The 23,644-nt window shown below is 35.5% G+C and overlaps 1 protein-coding gene across 1 annotated transcript in view; it reads left to right on the forward strand.

Annotated features, from left to right (window-relative positions):
* Positions 1 to 2,891: 2,891 nt before the first annotated feature.
* Positions 2,892 to 23,644, forward strand: part of dbndd1 (dysbindin domain containing 1) — a 119,744-nt gene continuing 98,991 nt past the window's right edge. The window contains exons 1-2 of the mRNA XM_028809846.2: positions 2,892 to 3,198; positions 15,456 to 15,599. Coding sequence (XP_028665679.1) covers positions 3,168 to 3,198; positions 15,456 to 15,599 — 175 coding nt within the window. The 5' untranslated portion in view covers positions 2,892 to 3,167. The remainder of the gene's footprint in view (positions 3,199 to 15,455; positions 15,600 to 23,644) is intronic.

A 23,644-nucleotide genomic window follows, 5' to 3' on the forward strand; every position in this document is an offset into this window, starting at 1 on the left:
ACAGTTCCTGTGCCGTCACCTCTTATACATTTTAACATTTTCCTCACTTTAAGTTCCCAATTAAAGAAGACATATTATGTCCAAATCTTATTGAAGAATTTCATCACGAAGGGTTATCAACATACCAAATGAGTACACGTGAAATCCTGCCACAGAGAAACAAGGAAGTCAAACAAATTAACGCGAAAAATTTCGATCGGTTACACATCAAATTGGTTGAATGCATCCAAAAATGTTGAATGTTTACACAGCAAATTGGTTAAATGTGTATCAATAGACTATGCTGAAACAGCTGGTGGTGATCGTGAAGAAGACAAAAACTTACAATATCACGAAGAATATCTACAACCATTAACAAAGTCTGGTCTTACAACACACAAATTACTGTAGAAAGAAGGATGCAACCAAGAAAGGTAATGTAGTACATCTTCCGTGGATAACGTTAGACAAGAAACGAGATCTTGAAATAGCTTTTTCAAGACAATTAACAAATCTCAGAACCAAACATTTGATAAAGTCATATTATTTAATAGAGAGAAAGAAATGAAATTCAATCATGGGCAGTTATACGTTGCATTGATGCATATGTAACAATTCCCATGAAAATAAAAATCTGTTTAAATTGTACACCCACAACCCCATATGCAAGCAGCAGAACCACAAAGAGGCTAGCGCGAAGCACAGGCCAGGGGGTTGGCAAGCGAAGCAAGCAGGGGGCAAAGTACTTTTATATACAAAAATAATTTCTATAATACTTCATCTCTCATTCACTTCTGTGACATGTCTTCATTTCTGTTGGTGTATATTTCTAAGCCTGAAGAACACTGTGCATAGTTAAACCATGATTTGTTATCAGCTTAAATAATGAGAACCATATAAATTCAACTATTCAAAAGCTTCTCACAACACACCGATTCTCACACAAGACATACATACGTCACTCTTTTTAAGAAGTCAGTGAGCAACTTACAAGCTGTTCTTATTCATCTGAATCTCTGGTCACTGCTATAAGATGCTTGAGAAAATGTCCCAGATCTTTTTATGAATGCATTTAAAGGCTAGTCCTGAATGAATGATACTGTATATTCTTGAGCAATTCTTTACATAAGATTTAAGAAGGGAATATATTCATAAGTTTGTGCCTTATTCTATAAGACAAAATAAAACCAAGTTTAGTCAGATTTATGTTTTGTGTTTAATTTACAATCCTATGTCTATATACTGTATACCTGCATATACCTTGTTATCATTATGCTTTGAACTGTATTATTTTGTTTATTGCAGCAAGTGTATTTTGGTTATTTGATGAAGAATAGTTTATGTTACATTTAAACTACAAACAGATAAAATGATATCTGATTTTAACACACCTTCATCAGTTTAATTGAAATGTATGTTGTCATAGTCCTAGTATCCTGGCAGAGCCAATGAAAAAAAGATACGCCACACTTCCTTATATCACTATGCCCAGCAAATCTGAGATAATCTATGGTCGGTCCCTCATGTCCCTGAACTAGATTAATTGGATTTAAGAATGTTGCATTATGTAACACAATCACATACAAAAATTGGTAACCATCATTTGTCATTCCCACCCTGAAACAGTATTTTAATCCAGTTGTATTCATTATCTCATCTGTAGGGCTATACCATTCAAGAATCTTTACTCTCTTCTCCTGGGACAGGCAAACTTATTTTTGTCAGGATAACTAGTCTGTTGTAAAAAATTGAGCCTCCTAAAAATGGAGGTTTACTTTAAAATGATTAATAGCTTGGATTCCATTTATATTAATTAATGCATTCGATTTGAAACTCTGGGCTTTAGTGTGGTCATAAATAATCCAGGCTTCTTCTTTTTTCTTTTTTATTCTTAGCATAATTCATTGGCTCATCAGCCTGTATCCTGCAGGGAGCGCACAACTGAGCACCATTTGGTTCACTTGGCTGTGAGTTTGTGGAGTTGTAGAGCTAATTGGCACAGACACTGCTTTAGATTAAACCTGGAGGTATTGAATGTACATTAAAGCATGGTCTTCCAAAACCTTCCAGTTATCAGCATCAGCAATATGCTAAGGTGCCGTCTAGAATGCTTCTCATTCAAGGTTAATTCCTTCCATTTTATAAAATTTTAAAATGCTAAGTAACCATATAAGTAAAACCTCAATTCTTCTCATCAATAACTAATGCTGTTGATTTTTTTCCATTGTTTGATTTTATTCTAGTAAGTTAACCATGTGGCTTTTGAATGTGTTTCCCAAAAATAAAAACTGCACACTGTGCATTTATTTAAATTGTTCCGTGTTGCCTTTTAGAAGAGCACATCCAACTACAGCATGTTAATGCACTGCAGATGAAAACTGTGACAGAGGTAGCAGATGGTGCTTAAAAATCATTTCTGATGCAAGAAAACCATTAATTTTGTTTTCTTCCTGTACAGAATAACTACAAATCTCAATTGTGACCTGCTTCACATCCTGAATTTCATGCTCTGGTTAACACTTATAAAATTTGTATTAATCTGAAAATTGTTTTCAGAGTGACATACTGTATTCTGTATGTAAAACAGACATTTACCCCAGGGGGTATAAGCTGCAGCCATTTACACAAAGTAAACTTCTACTTTACCCTGAACATTATAATACCTTTTGAGAAAGTGATATGTGCATTACTGTGATGTCTGGAATACTCGGGAGTCTGTTGTCTGGAGTGTAGATATTCACTGTCTTCATTCAAGGTGTGGTTAACACACAAAGTGGTCTCCAAAGATGCACTATCTTTCACCACCCCCACCTCCTGTCTCAGCTGCTTGCCAGGGCGTCTCACACTGGAGTCTCATCCCCCCTCCTTTCTCTCCCCCTCCGGTCTCTCTCTCTCTCTCTCTCTCTGTCTCTGCTTTTTCTGCAGTCTCCCTTCTGTGCTCATTTCTAATGCAATGTTCACAGTGCAGCGTTGCTGTCCAGTTTACAAAGTAGTCTCTGCTTGCACGGTAATATAGTGGTGCTGGTGCAATGCCCACAGGGCTGTTTTTTGCAGGGCACTTCTGCCTTTGAGCATCTCTAAGGGTGCTGCTGGCATCTGAGATTGTGTAGCCTTGGAGATAACTGTCCACGCCTTTCTTTCTGATGCTGTTGCCTTAGAAAGCTACTGAGCTGACTCAGGTTGACTGAATGGAGGGACAAGGAGGGGCAGGCACCCCAGGTAAGAAAAATAAGAAAAGAATGCAAAACAAAGGAGAACATTAATTCCTATGCCTATGTACATTGAAGTATATATATGTAATTTCTTAAGAAATACATATGAATTTATTGTATGTGTGGTATTTCAAAAACAGGTGATGGTGTATATATAACTACATACTGTAACTACATATTTGTACAGTTAACAAAACAAAAGTTGATACAAATTACTTTAAATCTGTAACTCAGTAATGTCTTCATTTGAATTAAATTTAGTGCTGTTGTAATGATAAATTAATATTGTAGTTTTTTTTTACTCCGTATAAAAATTCAGGTAATGATTGAAGCTTTAAAATCCATATAAGTTGCTTTATATATATTTCTTGTAACCTAATATACAAAACTATACCACAGTTATGATTTTTCTTCACATTGAGAATGCAAAGTTTAGTCATAGAAAAAGTATCTGTCTATAATCTTTGTATTTAGTAAACATGACTTGAGCAAAATTGGTCTTAATTTATTGAAATTCTATAATCTCCCATGCTACACAATGCTGATTTGCTATATTAAAGAAGGGTGCTTTCCAGGGATTTTTTTGGATTGCTGCCAGGTCAACATGGTTGTTTTGACAGTGGTGCAATGCCAGCTTCTTAAATTTAGAAATGAAAGGTTGTTGTGAGATTCCATAGCTGACGAGTGTGTTCTTGGAAGAATATAATTATACTCTTGCACGACAGGAATGCATTTTCTTGAAATGAAGTTACACACGTATATCATTATACTAACACATAGAAATGGCAGCATTTTCTTCCACAAGATAACACTTTTAAACTCTTCTTTATCACGGTTAAGTTAAACTCTGGTGATTTCGCTGTGTATAAATTCTGAAAAATCTTGTCCATATTGTTCAGCTTTTAAATGATGCATTGTTTATTTTTTTTAAGAAATACTGATATTTAAGAATGTGTAAGAATGTCACATAATATAGTTTGGTTTTTTATCACAGTAAAATTAAGGCCAAGCAAAAAGCACCAGCCTGTAGAAGCTAAAGCAAAAATATTTTTTCTACCATTTACCAAGATATTTTTTTGTGCTAAACAAATTGTGACCGCTGTTCTATTTCCAGCTTATATTGACAATCAGGAAGTGTCAGCGATTATTTCTATAATGAGGAACAGGAAGTAGTGGTTTTAACTTGATCACAAGAGTATGTATGCATTGCACATTTGTGACTAACAAGCAATGTCTACTGTAAATGTACAATACCAGAACTGGCATAACCATATTAAAAGCATGAATACTTTTAAAAGTTTCTGAAAGCAACCCTTATTGTTCTCAAACTTCTAGATACTATCTGTGTGGGGTTTGTATAATCTCTCTGTGCCTGTGTCGGTTTTCCTTTGAGTATGTCAACTTTCTAACCACACTCCAAAGAGGTGCTGTATTAGGTTAATTGGTGTGAGTGAGGCTTTGTGTGTGAGAAGGCCTGCACTGCACTGGCTTCCTTTGCTGAACTGGCTCCTGCATTGTACAGAGTGCTAGCAGAGTAGATGCCAGCTCCCAGTGACCCTGAACTGGAGGTGAGAAAATGGAGGTCTGGCACCTTGTCTGGGGTTTCACCAAGTCCACAGGTTACTTCTGCCTCTTCCCAGGTCAAATATAACTGAATTAGTTTTTTTCTTAATTTGGCAATGTAAAAAGATGTCAATGTGTTTTCCATTACTAATTTACTATAAATCTGAAATAGCATCCATATATTATGTGTACTCTTCATTTCTGAAGACTAAACATAATTTTATTCTAATAAACTAATTGAACAACAACATAAGGTCTCAAAGATAAATATTTCAGTGATTTCCATTTTTAACCCAATATGTTCATCTGTCAGCTTAAGATAATTTGGCCTGATTAGAGCTATTTTTACTCCTCCAATTAAACTACTATTTTTGTTTACATGTATATGCCTTGGTAGTTAACTGTGACTAAAACTGTTATCAGCTTCCTATTCAAGAAAAAGAGCTTGTTAATTGATTTCTTCTTCGCTCATTGGAAAACGGTATACCCATAAATGTTTCCTATATAAGCACTCTATGTTAGTAATGTACTTTGAATAGCAGTATCCTTAAAATAAATGTATGTTAAATATACTGTATGTAATACCTTGGTTGTGCTCCTCCTAAGTAATAAACTGTTATTTGTTTTAATTTATTAATAAAATGGTCTAGCACTGGTCATGGCTCTTTACTAAAAAATATTTTGCAGCTTACATTTGTTGACAAGTAGGTGCAACAGTGTTTCTGCAAACTGCACTACTGACTCACATGCTAGTTAGTATATGTGGATTTTGCATGTTCTCCTCATTTTTGCTTCCACCCACATCTTAAAAGTCTACAAATAGGGATGGTATTAATTAATGCATTGTATGTGTAAAATGGTCCTGCAAAGGACTGGTGCTTTGTCTAGAATTACTTCCTGCCTCGCTTACCTAGTTGTGACAGATACTTGAGCCCAAATACTGTGTCAATTGTACACATAGTAACATGAGCAGAATAAAAGCACTGTTTTAGTACAACATCTCTTCAAACAGTGTGTAAGTCTGCCTCATTCAGGATGGGCCTTCTCTGCTCATGACTCTTTATTGGGTCCTGAAAATGAATGGATGTCTAGAGTGCTAGATTAGAAACAGTAACAGCAGTTTTCTTGAACAAAATATCTTTAACTTTTTATCTTTGACACTAGGGTGTTGTACCGTGTTAGCCATTATGAATGTAGAGAAAAGCCAAGCAAAATGACACCTTTTATGGGCTAACTAAAAAGATTTAGTTAGCCCAGAAAAGGTGTCATCTTGCTTGACTTTTCTCTACATAATAAATGAATTAATTGTATTTATTTATTTATACATACTGGGAGCAAACCAGTCTTTTCCTTTTTTAAATGACAATACAATTTATCTTAATATATGCATACTGTATATACTGTATGTAATTAATATATAGTTTATACTGTATGTAAAGATGAAAGACATAAATATAAATGTTACAGATATTATCCAAAAATATTATAATTGTTATTATTGTAAACATCCACAGGCTCTGAGACTGAATCAAACATGTGAAGTATGATTTTGTGCCATTCAACTGACACTTGACACCAGTGGCTTCAGCTTTACATTGTAACTAGTTTGATCTGGACTGTAATTAATTTACAATATCTAAAAAAATGTCATAAGTGGAAGATGTCAAAATATGTTTTTTAAACATATGTACATAAATATTATACACTAGGAAATTTAATAAAAGAAGGTACAATGGCATAATGGCAAGTGCTACTGTCTCAAAGCTCTAGGAAACTGAGTTGAAATCCTCTGCCACTTTGCTGTCTGTGTGCTTTCTTTGTATTTTTGTGGATTTTGTTCCCTGGTATTCTTGTTTTCCTGCCAGATGCAGTGTTTTGGTTAAATTTATGGTATGTCTAAACTAGGCTCCAATAATTGAGTGCTAGTGTGCAAGTAAGTGTGCCCTGTGATGGACTGGCACCCCATTCGATTGTGTTTCTTGCCTTTCAATCCACACTGTCATGACAAGCTCAAGCATTCCACAACTCATAACTTAAGCAAACAGGTTCAGTAATACAAACAATGTTTATGTGCCGTTTGCATGTTTGCATGAGTTCATGATAAGAGTAGTCAAGTTTCATCCCAAACACAAAGGCATATATGTTTGGTTGACTAGGTTGAGCCTGAAGATATCCTGTAATGGCTCCATGTCTGGCATCCAATGCTACAGGACTTGAATAAGCCTGCGTGTGACCTGGAAGTACTGCAAAACGATCAGGTCCTGTGAATTAATACTTGAAAGGTTAATTAAATTAATGATTAATTTGTACTGTAGATGCATTCTCAGTTGTTTCTGTAGGGGCCTACAAAAATAAAAATAAATGAGTGCCCAGACGATAGTTAGGATGTTTGTTTATGTCTAAGGTTAACAATGTAAAATTATGCAAACATGGTCAAAGACACACACAGTCCTTATTTAGAATTTCAATGAATAATAAAATCCATCCATCCATCCATCCATTTTCTAACCCGCTGAATCCGAACACAGGGTCACGGGGATCTGCTGGAGCCAATCCCAGCCAACACAGGGCACAAGGCAGGAAACAATCCTGGGCAGGGTGCCAACCCACCGCAGGAATAATAAAATGTATCACTTTAATTTATTTAATTATATACTGCATTTCAAGAGGCATCAATGAAATTTTATTTAGAAATACACTGTAAAGAAAACTAAGCAGTGCCCTCAGATGAGTGCATCCATCTATTGTACTCCTTAATAAAACTATTCTAATTTAAAAAATATAGTTTCAATAGGCTAAAACCGTTAAGAAAATGGATGGATTTCTTTCTTAAATAATTTTACTCTATATAAGTAAAATTAAAAAAATGAAATGTTATCATAGTTTAATTTCTCACTAAACATCTGAGCTATAGCTTGTTATTTTTTATTTTAGTGCACCAGAGTTATTTTAACAGTAACATTTATATGGCTCATATATTTCCAACAGAGTAAATCTGAAATTCAATAAATTAAAAAAATGTGTCTGCTGTATTTCCAAGCAAGTCCAATAACATGACTACAGGGCTGCAGGGTTTAAATCCGACCACACCACCACTTACAACATTTAATTGAACTTCTGTCTTCATTGAACATACCATTAATTTCCAGTTTTTACCTTATCTGTGACATTCCAGGAATACACAACAGGGTATGTTCACGCTTTAATAATAACCGAAGAAGCTTTTGACTTGATTTCCTCTGACACTGTAAAGTTTTTCTCTCTTTATTCTATTGAAATATTTTAGCTATTTAAGGCACTTGCCAGCTAGTGAAAATGCAGTTGATCATGACCCTGAATAAGGAGCTCCTCTTTAGGACCATTTATTGTCATTTGCACCTGTGTTTGTTTTGTTTGTTTTTTTGTTGATACTATTTGGATACAATAAAGGGAACAATACAGAAAGCACTGAATAAAAAAAATATTAAAGTGAGTCTTAGAAAATACAAACCTCTCAAAAAGTAAATCACATCCTGCATTGTCTGTCTGACTAGGGAATAAGAGCAGGAAAGGACAGCTGATTAAAGAAGTCGTCCAAATAAAAATTAGAACAAGATACACCAGTCCAGTACAATGATGTACTGCAAAAACTACTAAAAGCCTGAAATTGATTTGACCTACAACTGCTCAACTAAACGAAAAAGCACATAAAAGCAAATCTTATTTTTCCAAACCTATAATGCCCTATACCAGAATCACAGGAATGACAAACAGGTCATTAATAATAATAATACTGTACTATGCGTTTTATGTAGTGAGTGGGGAGCCACATCATACACCACTAATTTGTAGCATTCACACATGAGCTGTTAGGTAGTGAAGTGGTGAGAGAGAGAGATAGCCAATTAGAGACAGGGGATGATTAGGGGGACAAAATGACTAGGCCATGGAGGGCAATTTAGCCTGGACATCAGGATACACCTTGCTCTATACATAGGATGTCCATGGATCTATTATAACCAAAGAAAGTCAGGACCTCAGTTTTACATCTCACCTGAAGGACAACGCCATTTTTACAGCATGGTGTCCCCATCACTGCACTAGGGCATTGGGATCCACATTCAGACCATAGGGTAAGTGCCCCTGCTGGCCTCAGCATCACCCCTTCCCTCAGCAACTCAAGCTTTTCCTAGATGGTCTCCAATCCAAGAACTGGCTGGGCATGAATGTGCTTAGCTTGAGGTGGATGACCTCTTCTGAAGTGCATGTGGTATGGCTGCACCCAGTATATCTTTTGTCTCTGTATTTTGTTCTTCATGCGTATGACATGGGAATTGTCCGCATGTGCAATAGGCTTCCATGCATATCTTAGCAAGTATTACCTTCACATTTTTTTGCAGCCAGTAAAGCTCTGAAAGTTCTTATTTATTTATATAATTTGGTCATTTAAATTATTCATATATCTTCTCTTTCAGAGCACCTATGTGTCACTTTGATGTCCATTCTTGGAAATGGCAGTGTCTGGCAAGGTACAGGAATACTGCCTCATTTCAATTGTTCCCAGCTTTCATTGGCCATTAGCTTGTGCTCAGTGTAATAAAAGACAGTTCCTCTTGCATAAATTATATATTAGATTTTAATTTTTTCTCCTGCTGTTTGCAAGATATATAGTCAAATACAATTTGTTTCTTCATCATGGGCACACACCACCAGTACATTTTGATGACAGTGTGTCACTCTCCTGAGCCACATGAGACGTATATGGTTTCCATTTCCGTGGATTTTTAATGATGCACATTAGAACTGAATTAAATGGCCGATTTGTTACGCTCCGTCTTCCTTCAACAAATCTGTGAAAAATCAATATCTGTCTCTGAAACTGTGGGACATATTTTTCCGGAAATCAAATTTTATTTTAGTGAGCATTTTTTATTGTTATTCTTGAAAACTCTTTTGTTTGTGTAAAGATCAATAATGTAAAACTAAAAAAATACTTGATTTGCATTTCTGTTAATAAGAAAAAAAAATCATTTACTTCAATTTGTTCAGCATGTATGACATATCGTTTTTTTGTCTTTTTTATTTGATAAATTTAGACACACCCATTTATTTTTTGAACCTGCCTCCTTCAATAACAGTGTTGACCTTAGATTGTACATTATGTCGTGGATTTCTTTTTAAATAATCAATGATATCACCCAAATATGTATATGTTTTATTTGTTTCCAGTTGATCTATCGGACGGTGGCAAGTGAATTCTTCAACAAAGACACTCCTAACTTTATATAGACATACTGTAAACAAGAAACGACAGCTAAAGTGCAGTTAATTATCATATAGACTGAAAAAATTAGAAACATAAGGTAAACAACTTATCAGATGGTCAAATCTTTGCCATGTTTTAGGCAAGACTGGCAGTGGTCCTTTGTTCTATAATAGCAATATATTTATGAGTATATTTCTACCTAAAATGTATTTATTTATCTATATGAATATAGAAAATAGAAAATAATTTAATTCGTTGTTGTTAGTATAATAGCCTGCAGTGGGTTGGCACCCTGCCCAGGATTGTTTCCAGCCTTGTGCCCTGTGTTGGCTGGGATTGGCTCCAGCAGACCCCTGTGACCCTGTGTTCGGATTCAGCGGGTTAGAAAATGAATGCATGGATGGATAGTATAATAGCACGTTTTCATACATGAAAATAGCTCAAAATGATTTACAATAATAATGGCTAACCAGAGTTACAAAAGAAAGTAATAATAATAATAATAATAATAATTCATTACATTTATATAGCACTTTTCTCAGTACTCAAAGTGCTATCCACACAGTAAAAACTAAACAACAGCTTATAACAGATTGAATAAAGCAACAGAGAATCAAAATGTCCAACTTAATAACATAAACTACAGTCATATGATAAGGGAGGAAAGAAAAGTAAAAATTTGTTATACTTTTGGAGAAAATAAACTACCAGGGCACCCAAGGTCAAAAGACCACTCACCGCCCTCTGGGTATTCTACAGTCCTCAAATGAAACACCATTAGCACGATCTTGTGGAGCTGTCTTCATGTTTCCAGCATCGCATGTGGCTGCAGCACACTTAGGCCTGGTGGGCAGTGGTCCTAGTACTGGCAAAAGAAAAAGAAAACACACAAAATTGGTGATTTGTGACCAGTCTATAAAACAACATTGTTTGAAAAGAATCAATTTCTACCCAAAATATGAGGGATCGGTACTGATGCTGCCAATTTATTAAAAGATCAAGAAAAGGCCAGGCTTAAAGAGATGTGTTATTAATAGTTTCTTACTATACTCTCCTGCCGTATCTCTAAGAGTAAAGTATTCCAGATTGTCAATGTGTAGGAACAGAATGCCACCTCTCAGTTATGTTATGTTACACTCTGGAATAGCTGAGCAAGCATGTGTTACCAAGGATTTAAAATTACAATTAGGAATGTAGGGAGACAAACACTATAAAATATTAGAAAGTGCTAGATTGTTTATAGTATTAAATATATTTAAAAGTCTTTTAAAATCAATACTAAAAGAGACAGGCAGCCAGTGTAAAGACTCATAAGACATGCTCAGATTTTATTTTTTTAGTTAAGATTCTTGATGTTGCATTTTGGACAAAGTGTAACTAAGTTATCTTTTTTAGGTATTGCTGATATAAATGCATTATAGTAATCAAGACAGTTAAAGACAAAAGCATGTATTAACTTCTTAGCAATTTCTGGTGTTATAAGAGATCTAACATGTGCTATGTTTTTTAAGCGAAATAATGCAGTCTAAGTAATATGCTTAATGTGTGATTTAAAGTCATCTGTTTTTGAGTTTGCCTAATCTAAATTATGATTCCAGAGATCTATGTATATTCCAGTAGCATCATGCACAGGACAGGAATACACCCAAAATGGGGTATCTGCCTGTTTTAGAGCACCCCTATTACTCACACACCTTTAAGTACACACCCCCACACTCACTCGCATTAGCTGATTTACAGATACAACTCAACCTACTTGCACATTTTAGAAATGAACAACACCTACCAGGACAGATTCAAACTAAATGCATACTGACACCTGGAATGAAATATGAATCCACATCTATAGAAAAAAGCTGGGTGGGTAAATATATGTAAATACAGAAGAAAAGAACACCCATGTCCGCGCAGCTCATTATATCATGTATTTTCAGTCCATGTTTTCTCTTGTTAAATATAGAGGGGGACCATATTTGATAAATAGACAGAGCTAAAGTAGGAAACCAGACCTTACAGTTTTAGTGGGACTTCTAGATGTCCCAAAGGGGGAAATATGGAAGAACAATTACATTTAGGGGTCACATAGTCACTTAAGATACTTTCCATATTAAGGTCACAGTAGTTAAATATACAAGTATTTGTTTTTCTAATGTCATGAACAGACTGCTAAAATGGTTGGGTAAACAATCCGAATGTTCCAGGGGGATGAATCAAGAAGCTGTCTGATATAATGTTCTTCATGATAACAGAAAAATAAATGTTTATATATTTAACTACCATTGCCTTATTATGGAAAGTATCCTAAATGACTGTGTGACCCCTAAGTCCAATTTTTCTTCCACAAGAACTACAATTTTAAAAGTATTCAGTTCACCTACATTGTGCTCATCCTGGTGATGGCTTCAGTGGCAACATACTGAGTTAAACAGCCCAGGCTAACTGTCTATAAAAAGTCTTCCATTTCCACCTGGGAAAATTCCCAAATGCTCTCAGGGCAGAGAAGAGAATATTCTCATCAGTGTTATTTTACATTCCTGGCACACCCCTCTCCATGGGATGCTCCCAGAAGCATAGAAGTTACATGCCCAAACCTTCTCAGCTGGCTTCACTCAATCCAGAGAAGCAATTGGCTCTACTCTGAGGTCCTCCCATGAGTTTATGACTGCTGATCCTATAATGGAGAATGTGTCAAGCAATCTTCATTTTAGCCACTTGTACTCACAATCGCACTGTTTTTGCCACTGTCCAAAGTTTATGAGGATGAGGGTACAGCCCAACCGGTAAATCTAAAGCTTCATTCAAGGTCTTAGCGTCTGGTTTATCACATTCACTATAAGCAGATTACCAGTCTCTTTCTTCTTTGAGATACAACAGTTTTGCGTAGAGACCTGCTGTTGTTGTTTACAAATTATTTATCCATTCTCTTCAAAAACAGGTTTGGTGGAAGGTCAAGCTTATCCCTGGATCTACCTTGTGCAAAGCAAATCTTTTTTTCTTATTAGCTGTCACATATAAGAAATAATCAGATTACATAAATTAACACATGTTAAATAGTCATAAAAATATTATTTTTCTTAAAATGTTCTTAACCTGAATTCATCAATTTGATGTTAAATTTAAAATAGCCTCAGTCTGACTGACAGCTTGACACCATTGCTATAGAAATGTTTCATAATATGTAAGCATTATTTCACAAAATATAATATTCAAACTGGCTTAATCCAATATAGGGTCTTAGAGGGCTTCAGCCTGTCTTGGCAGCATTTGGTACAAAGTGTCTTTGGATAGGTAACAGAAAATTTATGTTTCAAAATTTTATCCCTGATAAAGCTATTTCAACATTTTTCCATTATACATTCCATATCATTCAAATTAAATTTGATGGAAAGATACAATATTTACAAGATGTTCAAAACAATTTTCAAAGCTATAACATTTTGTAATTTTTAAAAACGTGTCACCATATCTGGTGATTACTTAAGAATAGCCAGACCCGCTTACATTGTAATATAGTATAATTACACTGTAGGGTAAATATGCAATCCATTTGTTCTCTCTGCTTTCTCATACAGCTTGTCCATCACATAAACATGGGTTTCCATCCATTCATCTTCTTAACTACTTATCTAAAGCAGAGTCACAGAGACGATGGATCTTATCCCAGCAAGTATAGGACACAAGGTAGGAATAATCCCAAGATGGGGACTAGTCCATCGCAGGCTTGTGTGGGTTACTGAATCCTGTTAACTCAGCATAAACTATAAAGATGAAGCCAACCCTGGAAATGGCACCAGTCCATTTGTTTCACAATTCTGTGTATGCTCACACTCAGAAGGCACTCACTTTCCAGTATTTGTTATTTGCTTTAAGAAACAGAATTATATCTCCAGATATCTGTGCACAATTTCTTCTTTTCTTTTTAATTTCAGCTAAAACATGGAGTGGTGTCACAGCATGTAGTATTTTTTTGCCACAGAACCTTTTTATTCCTATCTCTGGTGGTGTTTGCATGTTCTCCCAATGTACACATAAGTTTCCTTTAGGGTTTTAGTTACCCTGGTGATACACAACGCTACTCTAGGTTGATTATTAGTTGAACACAGGTTTCTCTGGGACTGAGTATGCCTTGCACTGTACAGTTATGATGGACAAAGCTGTATTCAGTCATTTAGTCTTACTGCAAGTACTGGCATATACATTGGATGGGTAAAGCATGTTTGGTTACTTTAAATAGCCTCTAGAGGTTCAGTATTAATGGACATTCACTATTGTAGGGGTAGTAACTCTGTTTGTATGCACAAATTCTGTTTCACTACTGTGCCCTCTACTAAGACTGACACCCCAGGCAGCTGTCCATCCTACCTAATCATTGTGAAAGTGCTTCTTCTAGTTTTCATATTAAAAGCTGAATACTGCATACAGCTTTGTCAATTACATTAAGCCCCTTTCAATAACATGATGGATGTTTCAAGTATTTAACTGAATTGATTTTTTGATGTGCGGGAGTTGAATGCAACTACATACCCATTCCAGGCTGACTCCTAATGCCTGTATCCTACATAAAGATACACTGAGCATCAGAAGTCTTCAATAAATCAAAATTAATAGCTAGACTCTTCCTGCATTACAATCTGTTTAACCCCGACTGACCACGTCTTTGTTCTCTTTGTGGCAAAAAGGACATACTTTATTTTAAGGGCAGCTTAAAGGCACATCTAATGTATGTGCAGTGTAGTGGGCAAGAATTGTGAATCACAGATTCATTTACAGGGCCACTTAGACCCAACACTGGTGACATTAAATTTAAGGCAAAAACTCCACCTTGAATGGGATACTAGGACTTTTGCACAGAACATTCACTCTCAACAGGCCAGTTTGGTTATGGCAGTCAGCCCATAATCCATGTCTATAGGTTGTAGAGGGAAAAGCAAGTATACTTATAACATGGGAGAACGTGCAAACAATGCTTTGACCTGAATTTGAAACCAGATTTCTTGAGCTTGACCTACTGTGCTTATCACACAGACTTCAGACTGACACAGAAGTAATTTATTCTATCCAGTTGTTACAATATAAAACGTATGGTAATGCTTTGTTATTAGAATTATCAGGCATTATTTTATATGTTATAAGACCTCACCAAAACCAGGAAATAAAGGAAATGACGAGAATGGTTACTGTTAATTGCAGATTATCAATCTATTTTCATTGCTTACAGAATGTAGTGTATATTTAACACATTTGTATGCACTTACAGTATTAAATAGGAAATTGTTATTATGATATGTGCCATTCACAGGAAAATAAACTACAATGTAATAGAACTTCTGAGAGGCAAAATTGTTTATTTCAAAATGAGAAAAAACGGTTAAAATGATGAAAAAGAAATGGCTATATCCTGGTTCAATGTACATAAAGTAAATAAACAAATCTGGATTTTATTTTTTTTTTACTAGAATTGAGCAAGGAAGCACTGAACTTATTAAAACCGTCTGAATCTGGTGACCTGTCAACGGACAACACCCATAATCCTTCAGGCGAAGAGGAGGCTGGAATTCCTATTCCCAACTCCGGCTTTTTACATGTGGCAGAAAGACGGCGTAAGTCTGACTTCTTTGTTGCACCAATGGATTGTGTGGCTAGGCTATTAAAATGTTTAAAAATTTGTCCTTCTTTAGTATTTTTTTTCTTTATTAATCAGGATAATACGTTGATTATTAACCTATGTGCAGTATATAGTTATGATTATTATCCTTTGATCTTCTTACCAAAATATAGATTTAATATTTTATCTAAGAGAAAGTGTGTCTTACATATGAATGAATGAATGCTATTTGAATGTTTATTTGCAAGAATGTTTATTAGTAGTTTTACAAATACTAGGATCTACTTTTTCTAAAATATGTAAACTAAACTCATTTTTGTAAATGTATTACAAGAGAGTAAAAAACTTTAGGATTTCAATCCAACCATTTCCATGATGTAGTTAATCAAGTGAAAGGTCTAAGTATTCACTAGATCCATTAATAAATGGAACTGGCTCCAAGTTTTTGGATTGGGAGAAAAAGGTAGTGTCGCCAGAGAAAACAAACAAAAGCTGTATAAAAAGATGCAGACTAAACTCCATAATTGAAAAATAGTTAACACCTAGAGGGAAGTCAAATGTGTATGCAAACAAGGATTGGAAATCAGTATAACCAGGATATTTTAAAAAATTATTATGTTTATATATTTATTGTGGTCAAGACAACCTCTCTCTTTTAGCGTACACTTAAAATGATAATTGCAAACATTGAAGTTATATATGTGTGACCTTAGAATGCCCAATCCAGTTTTCAAGTTACTGATCCAACAACTGACAATTGCATTGCTGCTAATTTCTAGTGGGGACAGAAGATATATTTTGGTGTGTTATACAAAATTTACATCTCCTCACTCACATTGTGTCTGTCTTTTGTCTGTTTCATTGGTCTGATAATAAAGTGGTACTGACTGAACCATGTAGTGCCACAATGGATGTTCAGGTACTATAGTCATTTAGTGATGTTGATCTAGATTTTTGTAAAGCCTTGAAAGTGTCTTTAAATTGTTTTCACTGGCCACATCAGGTTCTTTGCTCTCATCTGAGCTCTGATCGGAGGTCTTATATGAAATCTTTAAACTGTTTCCATTGGTCATCTCAGGTTCTTTAACCTCATCTGAGCTTGAAGTAGAGGAATTAATTGTCTGCAGAGACTGAAGAGCTGATACAGAGTTGAAGTATTCCCTTGATGGTTGTCTTTTCGAAAAGTTAGGTGCCTAGCTAAAGAGAGTTGCCAACAAAACTTTTTCCAGAATGTCTATTAGATGATGATAGGTTCTTTGTTTTCCTGATGTTGTGAGACAGTTCCAGATTCTTGTAGGCTTTGGCAAAGAGGTTTAGATTAGTTTAATGTTCTTCTATGGAGTGGGCAAAATAGTACAGTCATTGGTATACTGGAGGTTAATGATTATTGTTTTAGGTCCTTTTGTCTTAACCTTAAGGCAGTGTAGATTGAAGAGCTTCCTATTAAACCAAGATCATAAGCAGAATTGTAAAAGGAACTAGCATAATTATATTGCCATGTCTGAAATGATATACTCCACTCCACAGGATACAACAGGGTTTCATGCATTAGAAGTGGCGTAGAAAAGTTATATAAATGAGCAGGGCTTCCACATGATTAACTTCAAACAATTGTATTGCTGCCACAACACCACAAAGGCGCATCTGTGATACTTTTATCAGTCATGCTAACAAATGAATGAGTCTGATTGGCCATAATAGTTGGCCTTCATGAGGCCGAGTGTTGGTCATATGGATGTGACATTAGGATGCTGTAGGAAACAATAGGGGGACATAATGGAATAATAGCATGGGATGACTAGTGTATTGTGTGAAAGGATACCACAGTATAAACATTAGTGCTTCCCATGTCTGGTGAACATACAGTATTACGCATTTCATGGATTGCTGGGCAACGTAGATGAATTCTCAGTGACTCACAAAAACATACATACATACAAACATACATCATTCATTATCAATTTTCTCTGGACTGGTGTCAGTCTCGAGTAGCTAGAACTGCCATAGACTGGTGTTGGGTCCCGTCTTTTTTGGCACTAATGGGTTCTCACAGAAGAGATGCAGAAAACAGTGTTATTTGTGTGACATTCTAAAATACACTATCAGAAGAGATGGCATCAAGGCTAAGTCTAACTGCACAATAATCCATCAAGGAGATCCTGTTATCCACCATAAAAACTTCGAACATAGGTCTAACTCACTCCAGTTCCTAGCATTATAATGCCTGATCACACAGAACTGTCATCTTGCAGGAATAGCTAAATGATATCAGAACTCTTTCCCAGCCACTTGTGTCCCTGGAAATGACTCCAGTTCAGCCTGTGTGCAACAATCTGTGATGCCATGTACAGAACCATTGCATCTTTGTAGGAGTATTTGTGTAGTGCTTAGCTGGATGTGCCATAATGCACCCTTCGGTAATTGCCTGCCTCCATAACATGAACATACAGTACATCCATACCATGAAATGCCTCCAAACCACGAACTTACCCAGTTGTTTTGTAAACCTTGAGAGTCTACAGCTTTAGAATTTTTTTGTCATATGTCACCTGCTACTCTTACTTTCATGCAAATAGGACCACTGTTTCTTTTCTGACACAAATACATAGATATGCATATATACCAGCATATATTGAGATATAGATAGATAGATAGATAGATAGATAGATAGATAGATAGATAGATAGATAGATAGATAGATAGATAGATAGATAGATAGATAGATAGATAGATAGATAGATAGATAGATAGATAGATAGATAGATAGACAGTAGACCACTGTAGGACAAATTCACACACATCCATAATTAATCACTATTTAAAATAATAATTTGATAATATGTCATAGCTCAATAGGAGGAAACCATAATGACATTTATTTATATGGTGCATTTTCACCTATAAATGTAGCTCAAAGTGCTTTACAATAAAACTAGTCCAACTTAATAAACAATGACAATAAATGCAATGGTTAAATGACTAAGGAAGAGAGGAAAACAAAAACTGCAGGTAGTGATTATTCTGGAGAAAATAAACCTTTTGGGGTTCCAAGGCTAAAATACTGCACAGCCCCCTGGGCATTCAAATATACATAAATGTCATTTCCTAACCTGCTTAGTCTTGAGCAGGGTTGTGGGGAGTCAGTGGAGCCTGTCCCAAATAGCATTGGGTGCAAGGCAGGAAAAATCCTGGACAGGGTGCCAGTTCATCATAGGATACATAAATGTGTCAATGATTAATTATTACAACAATATAACAATAGCCTTGTGTAGGCTTTCTTTATGGATGGATGGATGTATGGATAGATAGATAGACAGATACTTTATTAATCCCAAGGGGAAATTCACATTTGACTTGGTAGGTTTTGAGCTGCTTATAACAAAACATGTCACATACATATAACATATATAGCATAAGTTAAAGAAGAAAAAAAAATCAAAGAGGGTTACAACATGTGTTGACCAGTTCACAATGGTGCAGAGTGTCACCACTAAATACTGGAAAAAGTAGACAGGAAAGAATTTCTGCAATTATACGTTTGGTAAAAAGGTACCTTCTGCACCCAAAACACCCTGATGGTAATTCCAACTCAGGCACAAAGGGGTCATGAATTAAAATAAAATTGTTAATACAATACTTGGTGGTAGAAAACAAGGTATGCAGTCAAAAAGACATTGCTTCTAGGCCAGTCTGAATTTATTTCTGGGATTATTTAAATACCCTAATCAGCCTCCAAGTCATTCAGCCTCTAATGTTCTCTAGTTGACTTTGTTTCCACCTCTGAGCTATTTTTCTTTTATGAAACTATCTGTCCATTGTTACAAGTTGTAGAACACCACTACCTTGGTATTGCGATCATCTTGTGCTGTCTGTGGCATGAAGAATAAGAGTGGTGTCCTACAAAATGCACAGGGTACTCTCATTGTCATGAAATTAATTTTCTCAGAAATGTTCTGCAGGTGTTAGTCTAATTAGTTCCTAACAGCTCCTCTTTAGCCCAAGACTCTCTGTATCTACTTTGATGAAAAATATGGTGATGTAGTAGTAGTAGTAGTAGTAGTAGTAGTAGTACGAGTATTGTTATGTGCACAGAGTACATTGAAATTTTTATTTGTGTGTCCAGTGGAAGAGGAACAGAATCTTACATCACAAGGTGTTTGGTTCAGTGCTGGCTTCCTAGTCACTGACCAATTCCCTTACATTGCATGTGTCCCTTTCATAAAAATATGTAAATAAACAGTTGTACAAAGTGTCTGTACCTGCAAAGTAACTTGGGATGGTGCTCACTGGAGGAAAAACTGTTTGCTTTAGTCCCATGCCACTCTGGTACTAATTCTGCCAATTAACTCATTGCCAGTTGTGTAGCCCATTATAATATACTAGCTGTATAAACCCATGCTGTAAAAAGCACAGGGTCCTAGAAACTATTGAAAGCGTATGTAGAGATACCAGGTAATTGAAAGGAACTACTCCGGGCATCTCTCTCCTAGGAGGTTTCATTTTGCCGATGTGCTTGCATCGCTTGTGTATTAGCAGCTAAGCAACTTTGTCTTTCTTCAGAGGTTTCATTTTTCCGACATGCTCGCCTCACTTGTGTATTAGCAGTGGGAGGAAAAGTAAAATGGATACCATTTTGCCGATGTGCTCACCACACTTCTGTAATAGTGGATAAGCGAGTGACTCTGTCTTCGGATATTTCGTTTTGCCGACGTGCTGGCCTCGCTTGCGTATCCTCGGAGGTGGAACCCTTACCCTGACTTCACCTCTCACTTCCGGGCCAGAAAAGCACACACACTGCCACGTGTAGATGTTTATACTTAATATATATATAAAGTATACAGTTGGTAATTTTCTAGAGAGAGAAGTGAACTTTTAATGTATTCAAACTGCATTACATTAGAATCCACTGACTAAACATCCACTAAAAATGAATGGTGGTCTACATGGTAATTAGGAGTGAAAGTCCAATTAATAAACTCTTGTCTACACAAATCTAATCATCAGAATCACATACAGTACTTTAAATCTTTGCGTAGCACTTTTTATAGCAATGAATCAATCTAAAGGATCCTATGCATGATCATTAAAACACAAATAATACAAATAATGGATGTACTCTTAAATACAATATCTCAGTTTTCATAACGTGAGGAGCTTGCTTAAAGATGTACAATGAGTGACTAAGGATCCTACCATGAATCTTGACCCTGTTATATAAAACATACCGCAAAAAGAACTGTACTGCTGTAGCATGTTAAAAAGGAATCAGTCTGAAAAATTACTCCATGCTTGATTAAAATGGTTATACAATGATAATATTTATGAGGTGACAAGACACTCCAACATGATACTGATGCATTTTGTTTCATTTGCTTATTGATTCTCTGCACGCTTTGAATAATTTCTCAACAGCTGGTATTTGTCTTGGTTTCAAATTGCAGATGACACAGGGCTCTTGTTCAAGAACACAAAATGAGGAAGAGCTTTTGCAAGTAGCAGATATCTGATATCTTTATGTTGTATAGGATTAACATATTTGTACCACGACAAGCCTATTGTGGTTTGTCTGTACCTAAACCACAACAATAGGTGGGAAGCTTGTTTGTTTCCTTGATGTCAGTGTTTCTTTAATGGTCACTGTTTGCTAAGAAATATAATGAACTGCAGATACGTCCAAATTGGATGCAAGTTATTTTTTATTGGCTTGAAAATTTTTCTTTGAATTTTGTCTTTGCAAATATTATTCTCCTTAATTCATTAATTACTCTATTTTAGAAAGGTATTCAGAATTTATCAATTGCTAACTTATGCATTAAATAATAATTAAATAAAACGTTTCAAACATATTTTGACTTGAGTGTTCCAATCCAAATACCTTTTTAAAATAAATTTAAGGTGTAAAATTATTCATAAGAAAGCAAATAACATTTATCATCCTTCTTTTATTGAAATTACTTCAGGGTCAGGGTGGAATGGTGTTTATCTCGGCAGCATCAAGCGTAAGGCTGGAAGCAAACTCTGTGCCAGAGCAAGAAATAAAACATAATTGGCAATTTCATACTTTTACAAGGGGCTGTGACATAACATACTTTCCCAACTTGGAGAAAGGCCTTATTAATCAGGAACTGACTTGTGATAGTTCTGAGGCATTTAATGTAATTTAAAAGAAGTTCCGTATTTTAATACATTGTTATTTATAATCAAAATCAGAATTCACTTTATTGGCCAGGTACTCTAATATGTAGTAGGAATTTGTTTGGATAGTATTGGTGCAACATACAAGGAGAACACAGAATACAAAAGATAAATATAAAAAGATAAAATATAAAATTCTAAAATATGATGCCACATACAAGGGCAATACAAAATATAAAGAAATAAAATAATGGTCCCCAGAGAATGTTGAAATCTTTCATTTTGGTCAGACACGTAATTGAGAAATTCACCGTGACCTGTAACATTATTATTACTACAAATGTTTAGAAGTATTGCTATTGTTATTTTTATTGTTGTTTGTTTTGTCGTTATTTTTGTGATATTGCTACCATTTGTAAGAGTGTTTCTACCAGGCATCACCATTTTCTGCAGTATTTTCAAGGGCATCGCCGTATTGTTGTTAACATCACATTTGTTGCTATCATGTGAGCAGATGACAATCTGACCTTTGAGGTAATCACATAACCATTATGAAAGATGCCAGTGTACATTGTCTAGCATTCATGCTTTGGATTGAATCCCCAAGAAAATTAACAATGGTTAGGAAAGATTTGGAAAAGAATTCTGTTTATTGACTTTTGAGTTCAGTTTCATTTTGTTTTTCATATTTAGTACTCCTGCTCCAATAGGCAACAAATCTAGCTTGTCTTGTGACAATTCTTTTGGTTTCCTCTTCTGAAAGCCCATCATTTTCTAATTTTTTAAACATTCAAACACCTTGTTTGAATTTGCCTTCCATTCTAGGCTTTGAATTAAATAGGGCTTCAGTAAAATGAAATAAAGTTTACCTTATTTGTTAATTGGCTACACATTTTAACAGATCATTAAACTAATATGGGACTTGAATGAATACTATAATAGTCCTTTGTTGTCACCCTCTGCAAAACTGTTTTTATGTACAATGACAGTTGATGTCATCTACAGAGGTTTTCAGATGACCCTTCCATTGTAGGTTGCATTCGGTGTTGAAGATGAATTGGAAAAAGGATGGAGCACTTTGTCATGATGGGCAGGGACATTCAGCTGGAAGTGAAGAGCAAGATGTTGGCATTAGACTTTTCTCGGCTAGAAAATCCCTAATTTCTTAGAACCAGTCACCAAAATTGGGGGTGATACAGGCCTTAAAATGACTTTATATAATGGACCTACTGAACAATAGACTACATTAGATAAATAACCCAGATAACATGTTCAATACGGATCAGAGCAGGTTCTTCTAATTGAGAAGAGTCAGGTACTTTCATGTACGTGATAAGCCGCTGGAGTTGTTCAATCTATCCATAGTTGTCCATGTACTGTTCTTTGCTGTGGTCTGAAGTAACACCTGCTTAGGGGATGTCAAGTGCCTGACTAAAATGATTAGGAAGGCCAGCTGCATTACAGGATTAACTCAAGACTCGATGGAGGCAGGGGATGATTAAAGGATGATAGCAAAATTAGAGGCCATTATGACTAATGCTCTCCATGAGCAACTTTAACCACTAGCTCACTCAACCATGGTTTGCTAAGTGACACTACTGAGGGTCGTTTTTGCCCATGGCAAACAGATGGTAAAGTGTTTCTTCCTGTTGTATCCACCTTGACCATTACCAATTATAAGAGACACACTAAGATAATGAGTATTAATATAAGGCACTTTGTTAAATTTACACTGGTTATGTTGTACTGTATGTACAGTCATGTGTATTGCACTACTGCAAGAATATGCAATTTTTTTTTTACAGCTTTGCACAATACCTTTATGGTCTATGTTGTTGTGCTTGAGCATGTAAACTTCCCCTCAGGATCAATAAACTCCAAACTATCTACCTATCTATCACTGTC

Source organism: Erpetoichthys calabaricus, chromosome 9, assembly GCF_900747795.2.
Source record: "Erpetoichthys calabaricus chromosome 9, fErpCal1.3, whole genome shotgun sequence".
Taxonomy (NCBI): Eukaryota; Metazoa; Chordata; class Cladistia; order Polypteriformes; family Polypteridae; genus Erpetoichthys; species Erpetoichthys calabaricus.